This window comes from Entelurus aequoreus, linkage group LG16 (assembly GCF_033978785.1).
Source record: "Entelurus aequoreus isolate RoL-2023_Sb linkage group LG16, RoL_Eaeq_v1.1, whole genome shotgun sequence".
NCBI classification, from domain to species: Eukaryota; Metazoa; Chordata; class Actinopteri; order Syngnathiformes; family Syngnathidae; genus Entelurus; species Entelurus aequoreus.
In genome coordinates, this window is record NC_084746.1 from 32,186,483 (window position 1) to 32,208,358 (window position 21,876).

The 21,876-nt window shown below is 40.4% G+C and overlaps 1 protein-coding gene across 2 annotated transcripts in view; it reads left to right on the top strand.

Moving 5' to 3' along the window:
* The window catches only part of LOC133630851 (tetratricopeptide repeat protein 39C-like), a 51,318-nt gene that overhangs the window by 25,148 nt on the left and 4,294 nt on the right, over nt 1-21,876 (top strand). The window contains exons 2-10 of one of the 2 annotated variants that reach the window (XM_062022658.1): nt 6,187-6,235; nt 8,220-8,348; nt 8,438-8,552; nt 8,614-8,992; nt 17,543-17,711; nt 17,779-17,872; nt 17,936-18,043; nt 18,110-18,219; nt 18,290-18,413. In XM_062022658.1, coding sequence (XP_061878642.1) covers nt 6,187-6,235; nt 8,220-8,348; nt 8,438-8,552; nt 8,614-8,992; nt 17,543-17,711; nt 17,779-17,872; nt 17,936-18,043; nt 18,110-18,219; nt 18,290-18,413 — 1,277 coding nt within the window. Of the gene's footprint in view, nt 1-6,186; nt 6,236-8,219; nt 8,349-8,437; nt 8,553-8,613; nt 9,001-17,542; nt 17,712-17,778; nt 17,873-17,935; nt 18,044-18,109; nt 18,220-18,289; nt 18,414-21,876 lie in introns of those variants that run through there. The other variant, XM_062022659.1, reaches the window with a different exon arrangement.

The window sequence follows — 21,876 nt, forward strand, 5'->3', positions numbered from 1 at the left end:
TTATTTATCTTATTTTATTTTATAATTTTTAAAAAAAAGGACCTTATCTTCACAATACCTGGTTGTCCAAATTAGGCATAATAATGTGTTAATTCCACGACTGTATATATCGGTATTGGTTGATATCGGTATCGGTAATTAAGAGTTGGACAATATCGGAATATCAAAAAAGCCATTATCGGACATCCCTAACGACAATAAAAAAAATTACCTGAAGTGTGTTGGTCTTTCGCCTGATTTTGTAGGAAAACCAATAAGCACTTGCATTCAGAGGAGGAGCTACAGATATCAGTTTCACACATTAATAAAAAAAATGTGGATTTGTTATGATCATGGTTTGATTATCAATGATGTTTGGTAATAAAATCTGATATTTCTACCTAAATACCTAAACAAATACTTCTGATATTCTGTACATAAAATGTTTCACAAGTTGATCATTATTGTAATGCTGCATGACAACGTTTAAACTTTCTCTGGTGACATCTATAGTTATACTGAACAAAAATATAAACGCAACATAAACGCAACACTTGTTTTCACGCCCATTTTTCATGAGTTGAACTCAAATATGTAAAACTTTTACCATATACACAAAATACCTATTCCTCTCAAATATTGTTTATAAATTTGTCTAAATCTGTGTTAGTGAGCATTTCTTCTTTGCCAAGCTAATCCATGCCACCTCACAGGTGTGGCATATCAAGATGCTGATTAAACGGCATGATTATTGCACAGGTGTGCCTCAGGCTCTGCACAATAAAAGGCCACGCCAAAATGTGCAGTTTTGCTTTTTTGCGGGTCTGGGGGGTCAGAAAAGCAGTCAGTGTCTGGTGTGACCACCATTTGCCTCACGCAGTGCAACACATCTCCTTCGCATAGAGTTGATCAAGTTGTGGCCTGTGGAATGTTGGTTTAGTCCTCTTCAGTGGCTGTGCAAAGTTCCTAGATATTGGCAGGACGCGCTGCCGTATACGCCGATCAACAGCATCCCAAACATGCTCAATAGGTGACATTTCCTGTGTGTATGCTGGCCATGCAAGAACTGTGATGTTTTCAGCTTCCAGGAATTGTGTACAGATCTTTGCAACATGGGGCCGTGCATTGTCATGCTGCAACATGTGGTGATAGTCTCAGGTGAACGCCAAAAAAATGGGCCACAGGATCTTGTCACGGTATCTCTGTGCATTCAAAATGCCATCGATAAAATGCACTTGCGTTCGTCGTCTATAACATACGCCTGCCCATACCATAACTCCACCCCCACCATGGGCCACTCGATTCACAACGTTGACCTTAGCAAACCGCTCTCCCACACGACACCACATACGCTGTCTGCCATCTGCGCTGAACAGTGAAAACCGGGATTTATCCGTAAAGTAAATACATCTGTCCAACCTGTCAGACGCCTTTTGAATGTGAGCATTTGCCCACTCAAGTCGGTTACGACGACGAACTGCAGTCAGGTCGAGACCCCGATGAGGACGATGAGCATGCAGATGAGCTTCACCGAGATGGTTTCTCACAAGTTGTGCAGAAATTCTTTGGTTATGCAAACCAATTGTTGCAGCAGCTGTCCGAGTGGCTGGTCTGAGACAATAATGGCGGTTTACCCGCTGTATGTGTAGGTCCTACGGTGGTGTCGTCTGCGAACTTCAAGAGTTTCACAGAAGGGCCCCCTGAGGTGCAGTCATTGATGTAGAGGGAGAAAAGCCGTGGGGGAAGAACACACGCCTGGGAGGCGCCAGTGCTAATTGTCCGGGTGCTGGATGGGATGCTCCCCAGCCTTACCTGCTGCCTCCTGCCAGTCAGATCCACAGACAGGCGGAGGCCGGTGTTCTGTTGAATTTAGCAGCTTCTTCGAAAAAAGCAACCAGTTGTGTAACTTGATAGTGGGGTCTATTGAATTACACAGCCACGTAAAAAAATACAACTTTAAGTTTCGGAACGCTGGGTTGGATATCAAATATTGCTCTTCCATGAGGTTATATTTTGCCACGTTTACTTTGTCAGTTAGTTAGCAACATAATTATGTTTCTATTTGTGAACTTCCTCACGCTGTAATTGTCTCCCTGCTTACTGTGGGTTAATATACATACCTCAGGCTACGATATTGTCTACGATATTAATATTCCTATTTAAATGAATGAATGAATGATCTTGTCATTGTGCATGTACAGGTACAGGTCCAACGAAATTTAGATGGCTTCCCTGAGGTGCTTTGCATTTTTTTTAAAAAGAAGAAACCACACAATATACAAAAACAACACAACATACACAATATGCAATATACAATTTGGCCTAAGACCACTCTAGGAGGCAATGTAAAATAAAACGAGACAGTAAAAAGTATAAAGTGACTAGAGAGGAGTAATGCTGAATCCCAGTGTGCTAAGGGGGTGGGAGTCAGCATTTCCTACCTCCTATGCTGTGCAGGCTTTTTATTGTGGATTAATTGTGTGAATAAATATGATAAATATTGTCCAGTTGGCATGTAATCGCTGATTGCACAGTCCCGGATCGTGATTGACCGGTGGCTTCCTCATGTTGCACGTGAGGGAGTTTTTGTTTTTTGTTTTTTTTACAATTTAGCTGCGTTTAGTGCAGTTATGGCCCGGGGGTAGAAACTGTTCCTGAGTCTATTTGTGCGGGTTCGCATGGTTCTGAAACGTCTGCCGGAAGGCAGCCGATCGAAGTGGCTGTTGCCGGGGTGGGATGGGTCCTTGAGTATGTTGGCTGCCTTCTTCAGGGCAGCGGGAGTTATACAGTTCTTCCAGGGAGGGGAGGGGGCACCCGATGATTTTTTGGGCCGAGTTGACGACCCTCTGGAGAGCTTTCCTCTCTGCTGCTGTGCAGCTGCAGAACCATACGCAGATGCAGTATGTGAGGATGCTCTCCACAGAACAGCGGTAGAAGGACACCAGCAGATCCTGTCTCAGGTGGAGATTCCTGAGTACTCTCAAGAAGTAGAGCCTCTGCTGTGCCCTCTTGACGATGGCCGTGGTGTTTGAGATTAAAACAAACATGAACATGTAGAAGATACAATGAATGCAAAATAATTTAAATCGACTACTTACTTGTGAAGTATGTTTACATGAGGAGTCTGCACGGGGGAGCTGCTGTTTTCGGTGGGTTTTGTTCAAGGGATAGTTGAAATACTTGTGTTTGTGCGCATACGTACGCTTGCTCAGAAGCGATGGGTTGCAGATATCGATAGAACAGCGGCACTGTGATCTGGTGCAGGATATCTGGCCTGATAGTGTTAAATGCAGAGCTGAAGTCCACAAACAAACAGGATCCTAGTGTAGGTACCTGTGTTGTCAAGGTGATGCAGGATGTGATTCAGTCCCATGTTGACTGCTTTCTCCACCGACCTGTTTGCACGATAAGCAAACTGCAGGGGTCCAGCATGTGATGTCCTTTAGGTGGTGCAGCACCAGTCTCTCAAAGGACTTCATGACCACAGACGTCAGGGCTATGGTCGGGTCTGTAGTCACTGAGGGCCTGTCCCCACAGAACTGTTTTAAGGTGGAAACAGTGAAGCTTTGTACCACTTCAGCCTTTTATCCCCACGCAAACAGCGTTTTTGGTGGTCTGAAACAAAACTTTTTGAAAATGGGCTCCAGGGTGGGAAGATCTGATCGTCAAAAAAACAAATCTGTCTGGAGCTGCAAAAAATGAAAAACCGAAAATAAGTCTTATAATAAAGGCAACACATGACGTAAGTGTCTATATTAGCCATAATAGCCTACTATCAAAATGACTGTGTCGCAGGCTGAAGCAAATCTTCGTTGACAGAAATGTTGAAATGTAATATTTATTCTACACATTTTTACAACATTAGAAACCATTAGTAAATCAGAGGCTACTCAGAAGGTGAGATAACTCCTGGAAATTACTGGCTTTTAATGGCCAAAGGTATAGATGTGTGTGTCCAACTTAAAGGAAACAGCAGGCTGTCTTCTTTTAGTAGATTTATTACAATCTTTGGCAAGCTAGGTAATGTTTGCTGTGGTCTGGAACAACATGGCACACCAACAACTATCTGAAATGCAGCCAATATTACATACAGATAATGTGTCATGACACATGCAAGACTAAATTAAATACATAGAGGATAAAAGTAAAGGTTATTAAATTAGCTCAAATATACCTACAAATGAGGCATAATGATGCAATTTGTACATACAGCTAGCCCAAATAGCATGATAGCATTGATTAGCTTGCAATCATAAAGTGACCAAATATGCCTGATTAGCACTCAAACAAGTCAATAACATCAACAAAGCGCACCTTTGTGCATTCACGCACAGCATTAAACTTTTGGTGGACAAAATGAGATAAAGGAGTGGAAGATTTTACATGTAAACAATCTGTTGCGTCACAGTCCACACTATGGGGAGTTCAAGAACCACCGAAATTAGTAGGACAAAACGATGTTCACCAAATACTCTCATCAGTGAAGCATACACACAAACATATTTAACAGTGGGCTTTCTAACAATCTGGAAAGTTTGTGTCATCTTTGTGCTCAAACAAAAAACATACTAAAACAAAAAAATGTTTTCCCCCCATCTTTTTCCATTTTCAATCCTTTTTTAAAAATGCTCCAGGGAGCCACTATGGCGGCACTAAAGAGCCGCATGTGGCTTGAGAGCCACGGGTTGCTGACCCCTGGTCTAAAAACTTTGGCATTGTCGTTTACGTTCGGCCAAGGAAGCCGCCAGACTACCCGAATGCCCTATCGCCGCCCCGTCATGTGACAATGAAAAAAAGAAGGCACGTGCATCAGCTGTCAACTACAAAGATTGTGATGTACAGTTGTTACGATTAACACCAGGGCAACACAACTTGTCCTCGTCTATCAAGTAGACATGCAGTACACTCACATACAATAATAATAATAATCCACAAGTCATATTTTAAATATGATGATGTCAAGATCGAGCCACCAAAATAATGTTTGTGCGTCTCGTTTACACTACTGTGTACACTACTGCTAAAACCAGTGGTTTACCGTTATGTATTGTACTATTTATCATGTACTAATGACGTTTAATATTGTCACTTATATTAAAAATGTGGAATTACAGCGAGATGATGTTGGGGAATTGTGTGTGTGTGTGGAAAAATGGATGGATGGACTGACCGCTCATCCATGCATCCATTCACTACCGCTTGCCAGCCATTTTTTATTTTATTTTATTGGACCAGATTAAATTTTTAATATAGCGCACATACAGTATAAAACAATAAAATACTACATACATTCATCTATATAAACACAATCCAACATCCTCTTTTTTTATTTTCCCTCATTTGAACATTTTTTCTTCATTCTGTCTCCTCTACAGCTGCCGTGTGTCTAAGTAAAGAATTTAGAATAGTTTATCATTTCATTGCAAACATTATGTTATCATGCATCTTAACTTAGCACATTAAAACTAGCTCTGACGTAGCATAACAAGTAGCTTGTAGCAGTTAGCTCGTCAACATTAAAGTATGATTAAACCTACCGGAAGCACATATCTGCTTTAGTTGTCCACTCCAAGACTCCCAAGAGGCAAACTATCGCTGGCGTCAACTAGTTTGCTGTGTAAACCACTAGAGTGCAGTGGCTTAGTGGTTAGAGTGTCCGCCCTGAGATCGGTAGGTCGTGAGTTCAAACCCCGGCCGAGTCATACCAAAGACTATAAAAATGGTACCCATTACCTCCCTGCTTGGCACTCTGCATCAAGGGTTGGAATTGGGGGTTAAATCACCAAAAATGATTCCCGGGCGCGGCCACCGCTGCTGCCCACTGCCCCTCTCACCTCCCAGGAGGTGAGCAAGGTTAATGGGTCAAATGCAGAGAACAATTTCGCCACACCTAGTGTGTGTGTGACAATCATTGATACTTTAACTTTAACTTTTAACTTTAAAGAAGAGGAACACATCAACTGTGGGAAGATGAGCTACATCCACGTCATGGAAATCGGAGTTCAGAACATTCCCCCTAGCAAAAAAGACAAATTAGCTGACCAAGGTTTTCAGGTTTCAGCAGCTGTATTGATGTCAAATGTCCAGTATAAAAGTCTTCAAATGTAATGTAGTGTTGTGTGCATTTTCCTGCTAAATTGTCAACCATGTGGCCAAGAAGTGGTACTGGAGTCACAATGTGTGTTTTTGTGTGTCCTTCCATCACAGGAACCACAGTCCTCTCATGAGCTTCGGGGCCAGTTTTGTCAGTTTCCTGGTGAGTTGTTGTGCACCTAAACACTGTGGCAAGAGCAAGTACGAGCGGTTTATGCACTAATTAATGACACAGCTTTTGTTGTACTGGTAATTAATGCTGCTTCACACCAACAATCAATGAAACATTATGAAAAGATTTAGCTCGTAATTCTACTTCCTGGACGTTAATCCACAGCTCAATCCAGGATGGAAAACTTTCACTTTGGTGTTCAGAGCCTTTTTAATTTTTATTCTCACAGCATTCAATGGAAGGTTGAACATCTAATTTTATTGCTTAAAACGTCTTTAAACTTTTTTTAATCAACTTTTACTGTATATGTCCATGTTATGGAAAACATTTTGAAACATTTTTTTTAAATGTTTTAAATTTTGTATTATTAATTTGTTATAAATCATAATATATTTATTATATGTATTTTTGTGTGCATTGTTACGGCAAACATAATGAATTTTGATACATGTTCAAAGAAAGCACATTTCCAGCAAGTACTTAGGGTTGTACGGTATACCTGTACTTGTACAGTATCGCGGTACTAATGAATCAAAAACGGTGCTCTACTCTGTTTGAAAAGTACCGGTTCACAATTATTTATTTATTTAATTTTATTTTTTATTGGGCATGACGGCGTGCAGTCACGTCATGACATTGCTGGGTTTATGAGCAGAGGAGCATGTTCAGCAGCGCACAATCACGGAGTACTTATAAGCAGACAGATTGTGTAGACAGAAAAGGGAGAATGGATGCATTTTGCCTTAAAAACTAAAGATAAAGGTGAAGTTATAACACTGAAACGCCCTCAGGAAGAGGTGCTTTAAGACATGGCTAGCTAGCTAGCAGTGAACATCCACCCACAGTCAGCAGTGTTTTAGCTGCTTCTAAATCACTAATCCTTGTCTCCATGCCGACAAATAAGTATCATCCCTGCAGGACGAGGAATAGCTAAACATGCTTCACTACACACCGTAGGAGGATACAATAGCTCACCGCTAACAGCAAGCTAGCACCCTGAATGTAAACAAATGCCATGGGTGGACCTACACTTGACATCCACTGTAATGATATCAAGTACAATAGCGTATCCAGTCGATACTACTATAATTACAATATTTTTTATCGTCACAACATTTTTTTCCTTTAAAAAAAATATAAATTATGTTTATAAACTCAGGAAATTTGTCCGTAGACACAGGAGGACTTTGAATATGACCAATGTATGATCCTGTAACTACTTGGTATCGGATCGATACCCAAATGTGGGGTATCATCCAAAACTAATGTAATGTATCCAAACAACAGAAGAATAAGTGATTATTACATTTTAACAGAAGTGTAGATAGAACATGTTAAAATAGAAAATAACCAGATATTAACAGTAAATGAACAAGTAGACTAATAATCAATTTTTACAGCTTGTCCTTTATATTTTTGACAAAATAATAGAAGGATAAATGACACAATATGTTACTGCATATGTCAGCAGACAAATTAGGAGTCTTTGTTTGTTTACTTACTACTAAAAGACAAGTTTTCTAGTATGTCCACTATTTTATTTAAGGACAAAATTGTTCTTAGATTGCAATAATAAACATATTTTTAATGTACCCTAAGATTTTTTGTTAAAATAAAGCCAATAATGCCATTTTTTGTGGTTCCCTTTATTTAGAAAAGTGTCAAAGTATCGAAATATTGGTATCGGGACAACCCTACAAGTAATATAAAATAAAAATCTGTTCCAGTCTTATGTAAAATAAGTCCAAAATTAGTCAAATTGAAAAAACTAATAATAAAAGTGTCCAAAAATGAAACCATAATGCAATATACATGTGTATATTGCATTATGGTTTCATTTTTGGACACTTTTATTATTAGTTTTTTCAATTTGACTAATTTTGGACTTATTTCATTTTTGGACACTAAGGTTTAGTGCCAATTTAAAGGCACATTTTCAGTAGTTTAAAGTTTTCACATTTCCCCTTTTTTGTAGAATGCCATGATGACCTTTGAAGAGGAGAAGATGCACTTGGCCTCCGAGGACCTCAAAGCGACAGAGAAGCTGTGCGAGAGCGAAAACGCCGGCGTCATCGAAACCCTCAAAAGCAAAATCAAGCGCACGGTGAGTCATGAGTCTTGGCTTGACCATGAAATGCTGAGTGTGCTGGCCATTGTGTGAAAAGCTGCACGATTACGCCTGCGTGTGGGCAGGCGGACTCTCGGAGGTCGGGAGTGGTGGCTTTGGAGCGACTCCAGAGGCAGATCATCATTGCTGACTGCCAGGTTTACCTCGCTGTGCTGGCTTTTACCAAACAGGAGCTGTCAGGTAGGTTCACATTGCTGCCTTTCATTGTGCCGTCACTGCAGGAGATGTCTTCCCCTCGCAGCGTACATCAAAGGAGGTTGGATCCTGCGTAAAGCCTGGAAAGTCTACAACAAATGTTACGGCGACATCACCCAGCTGCAGGAGCGTGGCAGGGGGACGGCCTCCCAGCAGCAAGCGCTGTCTTCCCCGTCATCTTCCTCACAATCCTCGCCGGGACGCGGTCCTTCTCACAGGCTGGACGGCATCAGCGCCGAAACCCTGGACCGGCTGAAAGGCTCGGTCAGCTTCGGCTACGGCCTCTTCCACCTGTGCATCTCCATGGTGCCGCCGCACCTCCTCAAGATCGTCAACCTGCTGGGCTTCCCCGGCGATCGCCTGCAAGGCCTGTCGGCGCTCACCTACGCCAGCCAGAGTCAGGACATGAAGGCCCCCTTAGCGACGTGAGTATGTGAGTGCTGGCTTACAATATTTGCTTTTTATTCGGCTTTTGTTGCTTCTTTGGGACAAGGAGTGGAAAATAAGTACTCATGTACGTAGGAAAATGTTTGGAGATTATTTTAGTTTATCTGCGAGGTTGTTGACCAACAAGTTGCTTTGGTTTGTCGTAGGGTTGTGCGGTATACCGGTATTATTAAAGTACCGCGATACTAATGAATCATTTTTGGTACTATACTGCCTCTGAAAAATACCGGTCCCCCACCCCATGCGCCCCTGTCGTCACGTCATGACATTGCTGGTTTACAAGCAGAGGAGCATGTTCGGCAGTGCACAATCACAGAGTACTTACAAGCAGACACAGTGTGTAGACAGAAAAGGGAGAACGGACGCATTTTGGCCTAAAACTAACAATAAAGGTGAAGCTATAACACTGAAACGCCCTCAGGAAGAGGTGCTTTAAGACATGGCTAGCTAGCTAGCGGTTAAAGTTCAGCCGCAGTCGGCAGTGTTTTAGCTACTTCTAAATCACTAATCCTCGCCTCCATGGCGACAAATAAAGTGAGTTTCTTACAAGTATCATCCCTGCAGGACGAGGAATAGCTAAACATGCTTCACTACACACCGTAGCTCACCGGCGTCAAAATGGTGGATCTACACCTGACATCCACTGTAATGATACCAAGTACAGGAGCAATACTACTATGATTATGTCGCTATTTTTTGGCATCACATCTTCTTTCGTTTTTTTTAAATTCATATTATGTTTATAAACTCAGGAAACATGTCCCTGGACACATGAGGACTTTGAATTTGACCAAAGTATGATCCTGTAACGACTTTGTATCGGATTGATACCTAAATTTGTGGTATCATCCAAAGCTAATGTAAAGTATCAAACAACAGAAGAATAAGTGATTATTACATTTAACAGAAGTGTAAATAGAACATGTTAAAAGAGAAAGTAAGCAGATATTAACAGTACCGGTAAATGAACAAGTAGATTAATAATTCATTTTCTACCACTTGTCCTTAATAATGTTGACAATTATTAATAGAATGATAAATGACACAATATGTTACTACATATGTCAGCAGCTAAATTAGGAGCCTTTGTTTGCCTACTTACTACTAAAACAAAAGTTGTCTTGTATTTTCACTATTTTAGTTAAGGACAAACTTGCAATAAGAAACATATGTTTAAAGGCCTACTGAAATGATTTTTTTAATATTTAAACGGGGATAGCAGATCTATTCTATGTGTCATACTTGATCATTTCGCGATATTGCCATATTTTTGCTGAAAGGATTTAGTATAGAACAACGACGATAAAGATCGCAACTTTTGGTATCTGATTTAAAAAAAAGGCTTGCCCCTACCGGAAGTAGCGTGACGTAGTCAATTGAACATATCCGCAAAGTTCCCTATTGTTTACAATGATGGCCGCCAGAAGTGAGAGAGATTCGGACCGAGAAAGCGACGATTTCCCCATTAATTTGAGCGAGGATGAAAGATTTGTGGATGAGGAAAGTGCAAGTGAAGGACTAGTGGGGAGTGGAAGCGATTCAGATAGGGAAGATGCTGTGAGAGCCGGGGGTGACCTGATATTCAGCTGGGAATGACTACAACAGTAAATAAACACAAGACATATATATATATACTCTATTAGCTACAACACAACCAGGCTTATATTTAATATGCCACAAATTAATCCCGCATAAAAACACCTAGGTGTTTGTTATGCTAGCTCCTAGCTACTAGCTCGAGCTAATTTTAGCTCGAGCGGGTTATATGGACGGGATCCTGTCCATAAAACCCGCCAATACAATTCAAACACCTGCACAACACACACACTCACTCAGCTCAAAGGACCATTCACCTAACCCAAGGTTCATAAAGCTTATATATTTAACCAAAGTTACGTACGTGACACGCACGTACGGGCAAGCGATCAAATGTTTGGAAGCGCGCGGGTGGGACCTGATATTCAGCTGGGATTGACTACAACAGTAAATAAACACAAGACATATATATACTCTATTAGCCACAACACAACCAGGCTCATATTTAATATGCCACAAATTAATCCCGCTTAACAAACACCTAGGTGTTTGTTATGCTAGCTCCTAGCTCCTAGCTCCTAGCTACTAGCTCGAGCTAGTTATAGCAAGCGATCAAATGTTTGGAAGCGTACTCACGGTATCGCGTCTGTGTATCCAAATCAAAGTCCTCATGGTAAGAGTCTCTGTTGTCCGAGTTCTTCAATCTTGACTGCATCTTTCGGGAATGTAAACAATGAAACACCGACTGTGTTGCGTTGCTGACTTCCCTCGCAAAATACTCCGCTTCGCACCGACTTTCTTCTTTGCTTGCTCAGCTTCTTTCTCCATAATGCAATGAACAAATTGCAACAGATTCACCAACACAGATGTCCAGAATACTGTGGAATAATGAGATGAAAACAGAGCTTTTTGGTATTTGCTTCAATGGGGAAGCCATACCTCTGTTAAACTGGCTATGTCACGCGCCTACGTCATCCTCCAAAGGAATTTTCAACCGGGAGTTTAGCGGGAAATTTAAAATTGCACTTTATAAGTTAACCCGGCCGTATTGGCATGTGTTGCAATGTTAAGATTTCATCATTGATATATAAACTATCAGACTGCGTGGTCGGTAGTAGTGGGTTTCAGTAGGCCTTTAATGTACCCTAAGATTTTTTGTTAAAATAAAGCCAATAATGCAATTTTTTGTGGTTCCCTTTATTTAGAAAAGTACCGAAAAGTATTGAAATAATTTTGGTACCGGTACCAAAATATTGGTATCGGGACAACACTAGTTTGTCGTCAGTGGTTGTGTTTTACCACGTTTAATTTTTTTTTCAATTTGTGCAATACTAGCTGCGTTTCCATTGCATTTTTTTTCTAAATAAAAGCGATATTTCTAAAATTTCAAGTACATTAAAGGGTGCTCTGCAACATGAGCCGTAATTCTCGTAAAAAATCTCATCCCGTGAGACTCCACTTTGAGAGAGAAGCCAGATAGAAGGTTAAAGGCCTACTGAAACCCACTACTACCGACCACGCAGTCTGATAGTTTATATATCAATGATGAAATCTTAACATTATAACACATGCCAATACGGCCGGGTTAACTTATAAAGTGACATTTTAAATTTGCCGCTAAACTTCCGGTTCGAAACGCCTCTGAGGATGACGTATGCGTGTGACGTAGCCCGACGAACACGGGTATGCCTTCCACATTGAAGCCGATATGAAAAAGCTCTGTTTTCATTTCATAATTCCACAGTATTCTGGACATCTGTGTTCGTGAATCTGTTTCAATCATGTTCATTGCATTATGGAGAAGGAAGCCAAGCAAGCAAAGAAGAAAGTTGTCGGTGCGAAATGGACGTATTTTTCGAACGTAGTCAGCCACAACAGTACACAGCCGGCGCTTCTTTGTTTACATTCCCGAAAGATGCAGTCAAGATGGAAGAACTCGGATAACAGAGACTCTAACCAGGAGGACTTTTGATTTGGATACACAGACGCCTGTAGGGAACTGGGACAACACAGACTCTTACCAGGATTACTTTGATTTGGATGACAAAGACGCAGACGTGCTACTGTGAGTATGCAGCTTTGGCTTTTTTTTGCGTATGTACGTAACTTTTTTAAAATATATAAGCTTTATGAACCTTGGGTTAGGTGAACGGTCTTTTGGGCTGAGTGATTGTGTGTGTTGATCATGTGTTTGAATTGTATTGGCGTGTTCTATGGAGCTAGGAGCTAGCAGAGGAGCTAGGAGCTAGCATAACAAACACGCAGGTGTTATTATGCAGGATTAATTTGTGGCATATTAAATATAAGCCTGGTTGTGTTGTGGCTAATAGAGTATATATATGTCTTGTGTTTATTTACTGTTGTAGTCATTCCCAGCTGAATATCAGGTACCGTGAGTATGCAGCCTTGGCTGCTAAACATTCGATAACTTGACCGTATGTGCGCGTCACGTACGTAACTTTTTAAAAATATATAAGCTTTATGAACCTTGGGTTAGGTAAACGGTCTTTTGGGCTGAGTGATTGTGTGTGTTGATCAGGTGTTTGTATTGTATTGGCGTGTTCTATGGAGCTAGGAGCTAGCAGAGGAGCTAGGAGCTAGCATAACAAACACGCAGGTGTTTTTATGCAGGATTAATTTGTGGCATATTAAATATAAGCCTGGTTGTGTTGTGGCTAATAGAGTATATATATGTCTTGTGTTTATTTACTGTTGTAGTCATTCCCAGCTGAATATCAGGTCACCCCCGGCTCTCACAGCATCTTCCCTATCTGAATAGCTTCAACTCCCCACTAGTCCTTCACTTGCACTTTACTCATCCACAAATCTTTCATCCTCGCTCAAATTAATGGGGAAATTGTCGCTTTCTCGGTCCGAATCTCTCTCACTTCATGCGGCCATCATTGTAAACAATAGGGAACTTTGCGTATATGTTCAACTGACTACGTCACGCTACTTCCGGTAGGGGCAAGCCTTTTTTTTATCAGATACCAAAAGTTGCAATCTTTATCGTCGTTGTTCTATACTAAATCCTTTCAGCAAAAATATGGCAATATCGCGAAATGATCAAGTATGACACATAGAATAGATCTGCTATCCCCGTTTAAATAAAAAAAATTCATTTCAGTAGGCCTTTAAGGCAACGTCCTTTCAGCCCCCTTGGCATTAATGTTTGGGCATGTGGGTCTCTCTGAGCCTGCGAGTCTGCCTCTGTTGCCGGGAAGGGACCCGCGAGATGGCCCAAAAAAAAGAATGGTCAGCTGGTTAAAAGTATGGCCAGTTGTAAAGTTTGGAAAGCAGCAATAAAGTAGCGGCTACAAGACTAATCTGAGCACACACCTGTTGTGACGGCATGAACATAGTCAAGCCGGCGATGAGGAGCTAGGAATGCTAATGCTAGCAGCGCTACCAACTGGCAAGACAAGTAAACAGATTTGAAAGACTTCCAGCCCCAACTTAGCAAGGTAATCACGGCATCTATTACTGTTCATTGTGCTAAAGACAAAGACCTAGCTGCACCAGAAGAATGGCACCTTGAAAAGTATTTGACCTTCTACACCAGGGGTGTCCAAACTTTTCCCACTGAGGGCTGCACACAGAAAAATTAAAGCATGTGGGGGCCATTTTGATATTTTTCATTTTTAAACCATGACAAAATATAGGATTTTTTTTTTTTACCTTTAGGGGTCCTGGGGATCATAAAGGGTCTCAGTCATTAAAATGTTAAAAATAACTAAAATTATTATTATTTTTTTTAATTTAACGCTTACAGTAAATGTCTATATCAACTTCAAGTTGATATAAAGTAATAAAAAAAAAATAGGTTTTATGGCTTTTATGTCAAAAACAACTTTGTTTTTTATAATAAAACTGAAATATGCAGTATTTAGTAATTAGAGCCCTAAAAGATCAATAATGCACTGATTTTATTTCTTTAATATTTTTGAGTAATCACAGTGAAAAGATAAATAAAATACCACTAAATATATTTGGGATCCAAAAGGTGGCCCACTCATAAAGTGATACGTTTTCATTAGGTTTTTCTGTTACTTTCAACACTTAAGTTACGAGATCAACTTCAGATATATCTATCGATTTTACGTTTGAACTATTATTTTGTTTGTTTTATGCGCTTTTGTCAAATAAAACGTTGATGTTTTTATATGGCAACTACACAATATATGCAATATTTACCACATAAAACATTTTATAGTGAAATATTTGAAGTAATTGGAGCCTTGAAAATAATTCATTATAACATGGATTTTTTGTCATTATATATTTTTTTGGGAGCAATGGCAAAAAAATTAAAATAAAGAAAGACAAAAGAAAAAAACAGCCTGCATGGCAGCTTTGTGTCAACATTGCAACTTTTCTCATTAGATTTCACCTCATTCATTTTTATTTTTGCAATAGCATTTCCAGAATGTGTGGCGGGCCGGTAAACAATTAGCTGCGGGCCGCAAATGGCCCCCGGGCCGCACTTTGGACACCCCTGTTCTACACTGAAGCTGCTGTTTAATTTAAATGGTGGCACTTTAATTGTATCTTGCATTTGTTTCACTTCTACTTGATGTATTTAATTGTTGCTACCTGAGCAAACAGTAAATACCTGGCAGCTTTTCCAAAAGTGTTTTGTGTACATCTTCTTTTTGTAAAGTTATGGATTGCAATGCCTTAAAAGCCTACTGAAACCCACTACTACCGACCACGCAGTCTGATAGTTTATATATCAATGATGAAATCTTAACATTGCAACACATGCCAATACGGCCGGGTTAACTTATAAAGTGCAATTTTAAATTTCCAGAGAAACTTCCGGCTGAAAACGTTTTGGTATGATGACGTTTGCGCGTGATGTCAAGGGTTGAAGCGGAAGTATTGGGACACCATTGTATCCCAATACAAACAGCTCTGTTTTCATCGCAAAATTCCACAGTATTCTGGACATCTTTGTTGGTAAATCTTTTGCAATTTGTTCAATTAACAATGGAGACTGCAAAGAAGAAAGCTGTAGGTGGGATCGGTGTATTAGCAGCTGGCTACAGCAACACAACCAGGAGGACTTTGAGTCGGATAGCAGACGCGCTATCCGACGCTACAACGCCCGCCGCCGCGCCGCTGTCCTCACCTTGACTTCCTCCGTCTCCGGGCCGCCGACCGCATCGATGACCGGGTGAAGTCCTTCGTCGTGCCGTCGATCGCTGGAACGCAGGTGAGCACGGGTCGTGATGAGCAGATGAGGGCTTGCTGGTGTAGGTGGAGAGCTAATGTTTTTATCATAGCTCTGTCGAGGTCCCGTAGCTAAGTTAGCTTCAATGGTGTCGTTAGCAACAGCATTGCTAGGCTTCGCCAGGCTGGAAAGCATTAACTGTCCAGAGTTTGGTAGTATTGTTGATCTTCTGTCTATCCTTCCAGTCAGGGGCTTATTTATTTTGTTTCTGTCTGCAGTTAAGCCCGATGCTATCACGTTAGCTCCGTAGCTAAAGTGCTTCGCCGATGTATTGTCGTGGAGATAAAAGTCACTGTGAATGTCCATTTCGCATTTTCGACTCTCATTTTCAAGAGGATATAGTATCCGAGGTGGTTTAAAATACAAATCCGTGATCCACAATAGAAAAAGGAGAAAGTGTGGAATCCAATGAGCCCTTGTACCTAAGTTACGGTAAAAGCGAAAAAAGATACGTCCTGCACTGCACTCTAATCCTTCACTCTTACGTTCCTCATCCACGAATCTTTCATACTCGCGCAAATTAATGGGGTAATCGTCGCTTTCTCGGTCCGAATCTCTCTCGCTGCTGGTGTAAACAATGTGCAAATGTGAGGAGCCCTTCAACCTGTGACGTCACGCTACTTCCGGTAGGGGCAAGGCTTTTTTTATCAGCGACTAAAAGTTGCGAACTTTATCGTCGATGTTCTCTACTAAATCCTTTCAGCGAAAATATGGCAATATCGCGAAATGATCAAGTATGACACATAGAATGGATCTGCTATCCCCGTTTCAATAAGAACATTTAATTTCAGTAGGACTTTATTTATTTTATTAATTATTTCCTAATAATTAATAACATTTTGACCTGAGGTTGCATTATAATACCGTAAATTCCAGACTATAAACTGCTACTTTTTTCCTACACTTATAAAACTGTGCGGCCAATTTATAGATTTTTCTTCGCTGAAGGCCATAATTGAAATAGCTTTAAAAAAACAAACAAACATACTGAAAAAGTGTGTTATTGTTTGTGCGATGATGCCATCTTTTTGTCGAGTTTGCTCACTGCAGTGCCCGGAAGCGGAAGTGTCTTTTCATCTTCTAGCGTTTCTACTCGTATGGATATGGATTTTTCATTCATAATTCCTAGCCATGTTTGTAAGTTTTACAATATAACTAAAACAATTATTTCTTACTAAACCGTCCTATGTTTTCATGCATATTTGTACGTGCTATTGTGATGTAATGAAGCCAGCGTCGTTAACATTAGCGAATGTCGTGTGTGCATAATATTAACTTAAAATGGCTTGCTTTTTGTTTTGTTTCAGTTTCACAATTTAATCAATAAAATCACCAAAATGTCTGTTTAGTTGATTGGAGAGCTAGCTTCTGCCGCTAGTGGGTACATGACGATGACTTCTGTTTGGCCGATCAGTTGTGTGACAGGCACTGTTTGGAAACAATTATTTAACTTTTACAAAATCTTTCCGTGTAAATAACTCATTTCGCAACATATATATCTGCGGCTTACATTCTGGTGCAGCTAATGTGTATATAAAAAAATTATTTCCCCACAATTTAGTGGATGTGGCTTTACACTAGTGCGCTCTATAGTTCAGAAAAGACGGTACTTGCACTAAGGTGATCTTGTTTGCACTTTGAATAAAAATGCTTATATTCTATAAATGTTGACAGCATTTATAGGTAGGTGCATATTCTACTGTACACTGCAGAATGTTCAATTGCAAAACCATGCTGATTGTATGATTTCCTGTGACAGCTTGGCTCTCTTGTGGTACCACACAGTAGTGCAGCCATTCTTTGCCCTGGACGGCAGCGACACACACTCAGGCCTGGTGGAGGCCAAAGCCATTCTTCAGCAAAGAGAGACCATCTATCCCAACTCCTCGCTCTTCATGTTTTTCAAAGGCAGAGTTCAGCGTCTGGAGGTGATAAACTTTCAGGAATGATGTCGAGAAATGCTGACGTTGTCATCATACAACTTCCTGTGTGTAGAGTCAGATCAGCAGCGCCCTGAAATCCTTCAGCACTGCCTTGGAGCTGGCTGCAGAGCAGCGTGAGATCCAGCATGTGTGTTTGTATGAAATGGGTAAGTTCCTCCTCTATGTGGAAATGTAACACACCTGTTTCTGATGTCTTCATGTTGTTCCAGGTTGGTGCAACATGATCCAGCTCAACTACTCGGAGGCTTTCAGAGCCTTTGAGCGTCTGAAAAACGAGTCCCGCTGGTCTCAATGTTACTATGCCTACTTGACCGGAGGTAGCAGGCGTCCATATTGTTGTTGTCTTCTGCACCATCTTAATGTTGTGTCTTGTTGGTGGGCAGTGTGCCAAGGAGCCATGGGCGACCTGCAGGGGGCGCTAACCGTCTTCAAGGATGTTCAGAAACTTTTTAAACGCAAGAACAATCAAATAGAGCTCTTCTCCATGAAGAAGGTCAGCGAGTGTGTTCTTTGCTTTGACTGCACTTCTTGCTAACGACGTGCACATGTTGTCATTGTGGCAGGCGGAGAAGTTGAAGAGCTCCAGTCTGTCCAAAGAACTTTGTATCCTGTCAGTCATTGAGATTCTGTATTTGTGGAAAGCGCTCTCCAACTGCTCCTCTACCAAACTACACGCCATGATGCAAGGTACTTCTCTACACTTTCATACTTGAATCAGAATCAGAAACAGAAATACTTTAATAATCCTTGAGGGGAAATTACAATTGTACCTTTCCTTGTCTTTTTCCTGTCTATGGAAAACAATTCCAAAAAATAAGGACAGCCGGCGCAAAAAAGCTTTCAGACCACTCGGTTAACATCTGCGTACCACACATCCTGCAGACTGTAAAAAGTTAGGCTTCAAAATAAAAGCACAGCGGTAAAACACAAGTTGGTTGCACACACCTATTTTAGTCTTAATAATCTTTTTTGTTTTTACCTCCAACTTTGATACGACCCAACTAAAGCCTGATAGTGGCATGTCACATAACTTGCCCTCTCCCTCGTGTACCTTACCACAAGCCTTGTGTTCACCTCCATAAAATCGTAGCTTCCTGTCAGTGGCGGCTTGGACTGCACAACTGTGATTGTTCAGTTTTTGCCGAGGAGGGTCAAATGATTGTATGAAATAAAACAACCGTGATTGAACGTTTGCATGAAAACCGATATTGTGTACTTTATAACTTGGTGCGTTTGAAAAATAATTACAGAATGTTTCGTTTCTCAGTTTTTGTTGTTGTTGCATCCGGAAGACGTCTCAAAGTATGACACCTTTTTAACTTTTATTGCCAATCTTGTGCTAACAGGTTGAATTCTGACACATTTTCTTTCTAGTGCACACACGCAACACTTCTCATTCTCCGTCAATATTCTTTCAAGCACGTTTGCAAACTCTGAAAACCATAAACATTACAACCAGCATGTCGTTAACTTACTATAGTTGTTTAACAGCTTTATTAATTTACCATTACATGATAGCTCTCTCTTGACCATTTCCCAACAGCTGAAGAGCGTTGCAAATAATAATAACGTCCGGCAGGAACATGAGAAGCATTTGTCATTTCAACGGCCGTCAAGGCCACCTGCTCAGTGGCCTTGTGGTTAGAGTGTCTGCCCTGAGATCGATAGGTTGTGAGTTCAAACCCCGGCAGAGTCATACCAAAGACTATAACAATGGGACCCATTACCTCCCTGCTTGGCACTCAACATCAAGGGTTAGAATTGGGTGTTATATCACCAAATGATTCCTGGGCACAGCTACCACTGCTACTCACTGCTCCCCTGTGGGGATGGGTCAAATGCAGAGGATAATTTCACCGCACATAGTGTGTGTGTGTGACAATCATTGGCACTTTAACTTTTATCTTTAAAAGTGTAAAGAACGACCACACAGTTCCTGTCTTCACAATAAAAGTGCTGCTCCAACCTGCCTGTGCTAACTAAATAAGGGTTTCAGAAAAACTAGTGCACTCAAGCTAGAAAGCTACAAAGGTCACTCCAATGTATTTCTTGTAAAGGGTAAAGAAACAAGTATGGAAGCTGAACAAATAAGAAGGTAAAAACCAACCACTTACATGTGGTGTTGGAAAGAGAGGAGGACTTTTTTTACCTCTACAATGTAAATTCATAGTTGTTGAACTTATCAGCACTACTGTAAATCTTGTCTGATTCGAATCAATGCAAGTAATCACAATAAGGTAATACACCAACTTATAGTCTTGTATTTTTATTTATCACCTTTAACACGTTAATAAAAACCGTTGTGTATTTATTATATACCTTGACTAAAAAAGTGTGATGTAGATGTCATCACTCATAAGAAAATAAATATCTAGTCAGTGACAGCTGAAGACACGGCCCCTGAGTCTTTAGGAAGAGAATGAACGATGTACAAAGCACATGCAACAATTCTAACAAACATCATTCAAATCAGAGTTGTAAAAAGAGAAAGTAATTATAATGTAGTTTTAGAACAGGGACAATGGAAATAAGAATTTCAATCAGAAGAGTTAGTTTATGGAACAAACTTAATAGTGGAATAAAACAATGTAAATCTCTTTCTGTATTCAAAAAATTTAAAAATCATGACGATGAAAAGATATAATTGAGCAAAAATATTTCTTTATTGGTTGAATTGTTGTAAAATGAGAATATGTCTCTCTAGTCGCCAACATTAAAAGATTTTTTATGAATGAAATGAATTTAACAGAACAGAATTACAGGTCTGGTGCCACCCCTCACGGAAAAAACTATAAATCAAACAAGACACCGTCAGCTAGGCGACACGAGAGTATATTCCAGCCTTTAGGGTGCACAATTATGACTAAAATAATAATCACTATTATTTATATCAATATTGAAATCACGATTATTAATTTTTAGGTAAAAACATGTCAGTGTTTCAATATGAACATTTATTATTGTATGTTGTAAAATCTTACTTATTTATTCACAGAAATCTTTTAACCAAGTTTTATTTAAAAAACAATAAATGGACAATATACTTTCTTTGGCTAGAGAAACATTAAATATAGTTCTGGCTTCTTAAGAGCCACACAATTTTTATTTGAATTGAAATATGTTTATCTTCTGTTTAATGATAAAGGCAAAACAAGTATTGCACATCTGGCTTATGTGACGTAATGTGGCATCACTTCTTGGCATAGATTAGTTGCTCAGACAGTTTTACAAGTTTTGTTTCTTAATGGGGAAAAATGTTAATGCCTCTTGTATTCATGTCAGCATTTAAGCTTGCTAGCGATTAGCGCACTAGCTTGCTTTTCCAGTAAATGAGCAATATCACTGGTCCGTGAGTTTATTGAAGTGTGGTTATCAATCATGGTTTTGTCATTTGAATTTATAGCGGTAATCCTGTTAGTTTTACCGCGGTTCACCATAATACCGTTAAATGTTAATTTCTGGAGAAACCATTAACGCATTTTAGGCGACATTGCTCATGTCCTAGAAAAGCAGCAGAAGCACCTCCTGAGGATGGTTTTCTTTTCGATCTGATACCGAGTCAAATTCAGGCTGGTATCGACAATACCGAGCCAATACTGATACTTGTGAAAATATACCTAATGTGTCTGGTAAAATTTAAAAAGTAGTATATTTCAAACGTTGCTGCTCATGGAGAATCATCTTCAAACACTATAAAATCGTTATTCTGCAATGACGCGGTTATTTATTCTTTTTTTTTTTTTTTAAATGTTGAACTCAGGCAGTACAGTGGTACAGGGGTTAGTGCATGTGCCTCACAATACGAAGGTCCTGAGTAGTCCTGGGTTCAATCCCGGGCTCGGGATCTTTCTGTGTGGAGTGTGCATGTTCTCCCTGTGACTGCGTGGGTTCCCTCTGTGTACTCCGGCTTCCTCCCACCTCCAAAGACATGCACCTGGGGATAGGTTGATTGGCAACACTAAATTGGCCCTAGTGTGTGAGTGTGAATGTTGTCTCTCTATCTATGTTGGCCCTGCGATGAGGTGGCGACTTGTCCAGGGTGTACCCCGCCTTCCGCCTGAATGCAGCTGAGATAGGCTCCAGCACCCCCCGCAACCCCAAAAGGGACAAGCGGTAGAAAATGGATGGATGGATGTTGAACTCTATGGAG